The following is an 8,432-nucleotide window of genomic DNA, read 5'->3' as shown; positions in this document are numbered from 1 at the left end:
CCCAGATGAAGCCGAAAGCAGGCACCGAGATCAGGTTCACGGAGCTGCCGAAGCAGATGTACCCCGATGGTGCTACGCCGGAGGAGATCACCAGGCACAGCATGGACCTCAGCTACGCGCTGGAGAAGGTGATCAGCCAGCGGTACGCCAGCCAGCCCCGGGATCTGCTCGGTGAGTGCCGCGGGGATCGCTCGGTAGAGCCCTCGGGTGCTTAGGGAGAATAAGGCAATTTGTCTGTAAAACCAGGGTCCCGGGAACAATCCTGCTCCTGTGCTGTGGGTCCCGTTCCCTGGTGCCCGGAGGTGTCTGTCCCAGCTGCAGTTTGGTTTTGGAGCGGTGGCAGCTCTGCTCTGTGCTGCTGGCGACTCTCGGTGGCAGCGTCAGGGCTTTGCCGGCCCTGCTGCAGGGGGACATCCCCAGCGAGGGCTGCAGCTCCCGGTCGCAGGGTCTCCAATACTTGCCAGGGTTTTTTGTCATCCTGAATAAATATCAAATCTGTGGAGGTCCTGGAGGGGGTTTTGTTTTGTGGCAGGGTGGAGGGAGCGCTTGGGAACACAGCCAAGCTGGAGCATTGGTTCTGCTGAGGTTTGCAATAACCCTTTGGTTTTCCCTCCCTCCCGTTTTTTCCATATTAACGTTATACGATTAATTCTTTATCAAAATTATTTAAAACAACTCTAGGGTATACAAAGGTTGAATTACCTTAGGAAATGGTGATGCCATCGTTCTGGCAAAATAGCTGATGCTAAGGTATCCAATGAGCTGAACCCTGGCTCTTCATTCAACAAGTTAAAAACATCTGTTAATGTACTGCCTGCCTCCCCCAGTGTTCCCACAGCCCTTGCGTTCAAGGGCAGTAGCATTTTCACTCCTGTGTGGCTCTGAAAGCCTGGCCACAGGCAGACTCAGTGCATGCAGAGCAACAGCAATGTCTGACTTACTATTTGGGTGTCATTTTGAGAGCCCAGACGACAGTGGAAGTCCTTAGTTTGCCGTTTATTCTGCCTATGAACTCAGTCTCAGGAGGTGATAATTACAGTTGCAGGTGGACCTGCCCAACTATGCTTTGCTTTTTCTCCAGCTGAGGAGCAGAGAGTTAGGGAATAGTCTGTGTTTGGAACATTGATTGCTATTAGCAGAATCCTTGGAAGGGCAGAATACATGGGTGAAAGGCAAACCCAGAGTTTTATGCCACCATTTATAGCGATTTTGAGAGGACACATACCTTGGCTGTATTTTAACTTTTATGTGTCTTGTGTTTGTTTTCCTTTGCTTAATATGCACAGCTGAGTTGCAGTTTGCTTTCATCTGCTTCCTGATTGGGAACGTGTATGATGCATTTGAGCACTGGAAAAGACTCTTAAACATCCTGTGCCGATCTGAAGATGCCATAAAGAAGTATCAAGACCTTTACATCAATCTAATTTCGGTGCTGTATCACCAGCTCAGTGAAATCCCAGCAGATTTTTTTGTGGACATTGTCTCCCACGACAACTTTTTAACCAGCACCTTACAGGTAGGTTTGCTGCTGCCACTTGAAAGATGGGAGTGGGAGGAGAGGGTACACAGGACATCAGAGAAGTTGCAAGAGGAATTAAGCTACTGTTGAGCTGCGTGGGAGCTAATGAGCCTATCTAAGCACACACATGTTTGCTTTTACATTTTCCTTATGTTATTTCCAAAAAAATGACATCTACTTGTCATCTCAGAGTTTGATCTGCTCAAGCTGTGCCTAGAAGAGGCTAATGCAGTATAAAATTGACTTAGTCTGCATGCAGAGAAGCCAGCAAAGTGAGGCAACGAGAAGAACAGCTTATGAAGATGGCCACAGCAGAGGCTGGGGGCTTTGTCTTTTTTATGTTTTCCTTGCAAACAGTGCCTGTTTGTTTGTTTTTTCTCAAATTGCCATTCATTCTGTAAAACAAAAAGCAAAACTTTGCCATAAAAGACTGATAATGCTCATTTCTGGTCAGCTTGGATGGTCTGCTTAGTATGCAGAGAAGTTGCAGTGAAACTTTATTGAGCTTAGGGCATTGATAATATTTAAGAAGCTTTTCCATCCATTCCTGTTAGCCTCAGTGCATGGGGAGTTTACCTGTGTTAGCTTTTGCTCAGCTTTGAATACAGCAACTTTATTTTTGGAGTTTGATCCAAGGCAAGAAGAGTACAGTATAACCTCCACTGAGTATGCAGCCCTAACAATGTTTAAAGGGGGGGAAAAAAGTGAAATAACTAATTTAATGTGCAATTATGGAGGAGAAGTGGGAAGTATAATATTTTAGTTAGGTTTTTTTTAATAACAGCCTTGCTGTGTAACATAGTTCTGTTCTAAAGAGACAGTTTCATGGTAGAATGAACAAGGAAAAGGCAAATGATCATAAACAAAGCAACGAACTTTTCTACTCTTGTCAGTGTTTTATTCAGCTGTCAGTAGGTCTCTCCCATATAAGAGCCTCCTTTTTCCCCAGAGGGTTTTCCCTTCACTTCCATTGTGCAATGATTTTTTTGGCTTTGAAATAAAAGTGTCTTCCTATGGAAATGAACTGTGGTTCAGAAGAGGAGCAGGGCAGGCTGGTGAGAGACGGGCTCTGAGGCTAAATGCCCTGTTTGAACATCCACATACTCTTGACGTGTTCACAGAAGCTGTCACTTTGAAAAGTTAATAGGTTTGTGTGTGTTAGGATGATGGAGAGGAGCCACCTTTAGAGGTCAGTCCAGATTTCAGTGCCCTGTGCACAAGGGAGTGGCTGTGCTGGGCATAACTGGACTTTTCCTGGACAGTTCCCATGGAAACTGGTAGTCCTCTTTTTTTTTTTTTTCTTTCTTTTTTTCCTTCTTTTTCCTGCTCAGAATTTTTTCTTTGTTCACACTTAAGCATGTTTCATAATTCCTTAGTACATATTTAATTGCAAATATACCCCTGCTTCAAACCTTAATGCAACTATTCCTAATGCTGACCCAGTGGAGTGAAGGCAGGATGTCTGTCTTGGCTCTGGGATGAGAGGGGAAGTGTGAGCTTTGTTTAGGCAGCCCCAGAGCTGGAGTGGTTCCTAGGGTGGGAGATCCCTTACCAGTGGCCTAACGTAAAACTTCTCCTCATGCATCTTGATGATGTCTTTGTAGGAAAGAGATGCACAGCTTGTGCCATGGCTGAGTTCTTACTGACCTCTGCTCTGTTCTTTTAGGTGTTCTTTTCCTGCACATGCAGCGCTGCTGTTGATGGGACCCTAAGGAAAAAGGCTGAAAAATTCAAGGCTCACCTAACAAAGAAATTTAAATGGGACTTTGAGGCAGAGCCTGATGACTGTGCTCCTGTCGTGGTAGAACTTCCTGAGGGCGTGCAGGTGGACTAAGAAAAACACCCACTTATGAATGAACAGCTGCTTAACATAACTCCTCTCCACGTTTTCTCCATCCTCGCCAGCTTCCTGAAGTCTCTTCCTGAAGCTGACGCCTCTTTCTGCTGCAGAAGCAGATGTGGAAAACCCAGAAGGATTCCTAACTTTGCCAGGAGACAGAATTATTGGAGGAGTTTGAGTATCGTCATATGGCTGCTTTGGACACCTTGGTTTTTATCCCTAGCTCTTTGTACCATCTCATTGTGTACTTAGCTGACCTCTAGATCCCCTGTCCTTCTGGGCTCGAGGGAGCACCCTGTTTAGAGAGCGTCTGTGGTTGACGCTTGAAGCCTCTGTTGCTCTGATTTAATGCCTCTTGAGCAAGGAGTGGAACCCTACAATGACTGGTCATAGCAGCTTTTGACAGCCCCAACCCAGACTGTGAACTAAGAAATTCTGTTCTTCCTAGGCTGGGATTACAAGGATGTAGCCACAACGGTTTTAAAACTGTGTTGGATGCTTATGGTTTTTACTGTGATTTATTGCAGTGATCAATAAATCTATAAAACCACAATAAAGTGCTTCCCATTACCTACCCCGAATACTAAGGTATCTTATTCCTCCCATTCTGTTAAAGCATTTTGTATTTACTGCTGACACTGTTTAGCCTGATGTAAAAGAAAATTAACAGGTTGGTAACAAGAAATACAGTTATTGGACTGCAGTCACCCAGTCCTGAAGAGCCACCATGAGATAAAAGGTCAGACTTCCACATGAACTGGATCCTCTGTTTTGTTATAATTGGAAATCTTACATATTTTCATTGGTGACAGGCTCTTCTTGCTCCCCACAGGGAGGATGTAAGAAAACTTGTGGTGCTTGTTCGGAGGGATTTAGTCCTACCACTCACTTGTTACTTTCTCGGCTGTTAGACTGCCTCGGAATTTGTCTGTATGCATGTCTAACAACGTAACACTGTTTGTTAGCCTTTTATAGTTCAAAATAAATCTCAAGAGACCCTTTCCAACAGGAAATACCTGTTCAAATGGGTTGTTCTGTTATTTAGTCAAAGCTTATGGTACAGTGACACTGGCCTCTCTTTCTCATCGGGGTGTCCAGTGTCCCCAGAAGTAATAACAGAACGGTAAGTGTGACATCCAAGGACAGCTCATAGAACAGCACATGGCATGGCAGAAAGCGTGGTGTGTTCTGGGAAGAAGGTATGTGATGAGGTGTTTCCAGATAATTGGGAATTTACCACAGGAATCAGCTCGGGAGCCTCCCGTGCTGCTCCATGCTGTTTCTTCCCTCTCTTCCTCTGCACTCCATTACTCTGGTGTCTTGGTTTGCCCATTTTAAATGGTCTCCATATCGACCACAGGCCCTTAGGGGAGGTTACTCTGATTTGGCAAGGGTTGTGCTTTTAAGTCTTTATTTCCATGTTTTCTTGTCTGTACCACCCCTGAGAACTTTTGTATGGTAGTTTGACTGTGCTTTCTTCATGTCTTCTGCCTCTTTCTTTGTACCCGCAGGCAGTGCTGTCTTTCCAGTTGCCAACTGGACAAATCATTTGGAATGGATGGTCCCAGCTTTGAGGGAAGCTCTTTGCACCAATCTGATGACTGGTTCTGTTGCTTTGAAGCAGAACACCAGTCGCTGAGGTAAGTAGTAAGCAGTGAAGGCGCATGGAGCCTGGGACCTGCCTGACTGGAAGGGAAGAGAGGACCAGCGCTCTGTGGCTGCAGACCAGGCAGTACAAGTGCGTTGCAGACTGTCCTGGCACTTGTTTGATGGATAGGTTAATTTCAGTGTGTCTTTGTTAAATCTCAAAAACAGTAACTGAAAACTAACTTCCAAAGCATATAATAGTTGGGTTCCCATAGTGACCTACACTTTTAGCAAGTGAGAGAGGGAATATAATCCTACTTCCCTTGTGCTTTTTTCCTTTTTGCAAGGTTTTAATAGGGAGAAGTAGTATCTCTTAATAAACCTGTCTTTGGGAACACAGTCCCTTGGTTAGATAAGAAACAAGCAGTGAACTTTCAGCTTAATACTGGTTGAGGTAGTCAGAATTCAGCTCCATTATATGACTCAATTGTACGCTTTAAGGGAAAAGGGAAGCTGGCACATGTGAAGCAATCTGTGTTGGATGTTTGCAAGGGAGGGTATAAATTTGGGAGAGTATAAATTTGGGAGGGAAAAGAGTGCCATTATTCCTGTTGAAGTCAACGGGAAGGAGGGTATATAAGGAAAGTGGTAACATGTAATAGAAGGAATGTTTTTCTTGCCCTTACATAGCCTCTGGCTAGCTATGGTTATGATGACAGTACCCCTTCTTTGAGCTAAGATGAATACAGTGATTTGAAAGCAAAAGAGACTGTGTGTGTGCGTAAATCCACATTACTGCAAGCTAGTGAAGTGTAATATGTGATGTGTTTGCAGCACTGATTCAGCAATGAATTCAGGTCAGGACAAGCAGCTTTTGGTGCGTTGTGGAGTGGCACTGAAGCATGAGGTATATTGGCCTCCTGCTTATGTGGAGTGTTGTCCAGCTGCCAGAGTTGTGCAAGTGAGGCAAACTGGCATCGTTCCTGTCCTGTGACATGTGCTTTCACTGCAAACTGCATTGGAGCATGGGCCCTGCTTATCCCTAGGTGAGGTTAATCACGTGTGAACGAGCAGTGGCATGACCCACGGACACCCACAGCGATGCACTGCACACTACACTGACAATGGAAAGCCTATGTAAGTATACGGAACCCTGAGAGCTGCTACTCCATCTTTTCACTTCCCACATAGGCTCAGTAATGTTAGCCAAAGCAGAGGTTTGAGACTGATCTTTATCCTCTGTGGGGTCCCTTTGTTGTCCAAAGAGAGTTGTTTCTTGTTTTGTTGACCCTGCAAGTTCATAGATGTGGAGTGTGCCACCTGAGGCTGTAGGAAGCTGCCTTCCTGTCCCAGTATTGGGATACAACCTTTTTTTATTGGGAAGAGAAATGGCACATCTTGCTCTGCCAATTCCTGCAGCTTTGTATGTGATTTCCACCACCTCCTCCGCAGCTGCCAAACAAGCAGACAGACCACTTCTGTCTTCTTTCAGGTGGATTGCTGCTGGTGACTTCATCACATCACTGATGAGCATCCACAGTGTAGCTTTGCAGCTCAAATGAGTTTTGTGTGGCAGCTGTCTCAGCGATGCTTTAACTCCTTTAACATCAGTGCTTGCAGACCTTGAACACCACCAAGGTCATCTAATGTTAGATGTTACCCAGAGATGTAGAGGTGATGTTCACTTGTCCTACTGCTCTTGTTCTTCAAATGCAAACTAAAGATGAAAGGGAGCAGGTGGGGAAGCTGTGGAAAGGCAATCAGTGACTCTGTAGCTTGACAGTGCTGTGGTTTAAAATCTGAAGTGAGCTCAGGGTTAATTACTGAACCAGCAGCTCTTCCTTGGTGCTTTCACTTCTACTGCTTAATGGTAAGTTGAATTTTTGATTATTTGCTTGTGGTACCCCCAGACTTTCTGTGTGCATCTTCTTTCAGTTCTTTTTCTGTTTTTATTAAGCTTTTCTACTGTTTGTTAGTATCATAGTCTTATTTCTGTAATCCAGAAATAACAAAAGATAGATATGCATTTGGCATTTGTGTGTCTAACAACTACCAGGAGTGATTTTTCAGGGTCTCTTAGAGGTACACCACTTTTGTTTGGAGCAATGTTTATTTCTGCTGCTGCTTTGACAGCTGGACATAGACTGTGCCAGCTGCTGCAGATGGAGCGGCTGGCACCGAGCTCCTGGAATATGGAAAAAGATGAAATGGAACATCTTCGTTCCTTTCCCTGAAAAAGGAAATCATTGGCCTCTGATACTGCTGTTCATTGTCGAATGAAGCTACGACAGTGGTTTATTCTGCAGCCCTGTTACTATAAAAGGGATGGGTTGTGAATGGTCATTCCTTCCCAATGTGCTCAGCTATTGCAGAGCTGTTTATGCTCCCCCTCCGAGAACATGCACCTCTTATCCTGCTGCGGAGCTGGCAGACCAGGGCTGGGACTTGGCAGTGCCAGAGCCTGTCCCACAGAGGCAAGTGTTGTACAAACCACACTGTGGAGCTGGAGCATGGGTGGGAGGATGCTCCATAAAGCATGGACTGTGCTGGAGCCTGTAATTAATGCGCAAGAGGCATTGCCTCTGCGGGGGCCTCATTGAGAGAACATAAATGAGCTGTGAGGCAGCCTTAATACAAATAAACAACTCCAAATGGGTTAATCAATAGGAGGAAAAATCCATACACGCAGTCTGTCAGAGCGGCTGCTCTGGGTACGTGGTCCTGCCTCCCTTGGTGGGTTTCGGCTTTGTGTTTTCATGAGGAATAAGCTGCCATCAGGGTCCTGCAGAAATGGGTTGAGCAGCTACAGCCTGGCCAGGTCTGTCCCATGCCCAGTGAGCTCTGGCTCCAGTGTCTCTTGTCCCCTCAGCTTGAGGGGCTCCACATGTTGGAACCAAAAAGGCTGCACTCGTGTTTGTTGTAGTATGATGAGGAAGCTCCTGCTGGGTCTCACGTTTGGGCAGGCAAGAAGTGAGGGGGAGAAGGAAACCACAAGTGTTACCTGTGGGATGCTTCCTTTACTGTGAAAGTTGCTCACAACTTCACTGACTGGTAAGAAGCTTGTGAAGTAAAGTTCCAGGAGCAGTGTGGTTAATGATGGCAGTTTTCACAGCTTTCCCCCCAAAAAGCCCTTTTTTTGGGGGGGATAGGGAGGGAGCACTTGCTCTGCCTTTTCTGTGGAGGTTCCTGTGAGGAGAGCATCACTGACAGAAGCACCGGCTTCATGTAACTTAAACATTATCGTTAGAATTTGGATGGAGAAAGCTTGTCCTTTGCGGAGAAGGGGTTTTCAGTGTAGGAGAAGGACCTCTGGGTGGCTCCACCTTCACAGGTCTGGCATTGGATGTTGTCATTCCTGCAGGCGTACTACAGGAACAGCTTTATTTTCCTGAGCCATCCTTCTGGTTTAAGTACTCGGCAGCAGTGGATATTCATGCCTGGCTAATGCAGCTAGCTGGAGACAGTCTTACTCCAGGCAGGAATTGC

The 8,432-nt window shown here is 45.7% G+C and overlaps 1 protein-coding gene across 1 annotated transcript; it reads left to right on the top strand.

Annotated features, from left to right (window-relative positions):
- Positions 1-5: 5 nt before the first annotated feature.
- On the top strand, positions 6-3,353 carry AAR2 (AAR2 splicing factor homolog (S. cerevisiae); the record flags this gene model as incomplete). The annotated part of the gene is made up of 3 exons (XM_010010549.1): positions 6-171; positions 1,287-1,516; positions 3,186-3,353. Coding segments are annotated over 3 exons (564 nt in total), but the record flags the coding sequence as incomplete, so codon positions are not given.
- Between the last annotated feature and the right edge of the window lie 5,079 nt (positions 3,354-8,432).

The sequence above is a fragment of the Nestor notabilis genome, unplaced genomic scaffold (assembly GCF_000696875.1).
Source record: "Nestor notabilis isolate BGI_N333 unplaced genomic scaffold, ASM69687v1 scaffold29762, whole genome shotgun sequence".
NCBI lineage: Eukaryota > Metazoa > Chordata > Aves > Psittaciformes > Psittacidae > Nestor > Nestor notabilis.
This window is presented reverse-complemented; position numbering and strand designations above follow the sequence as displayed.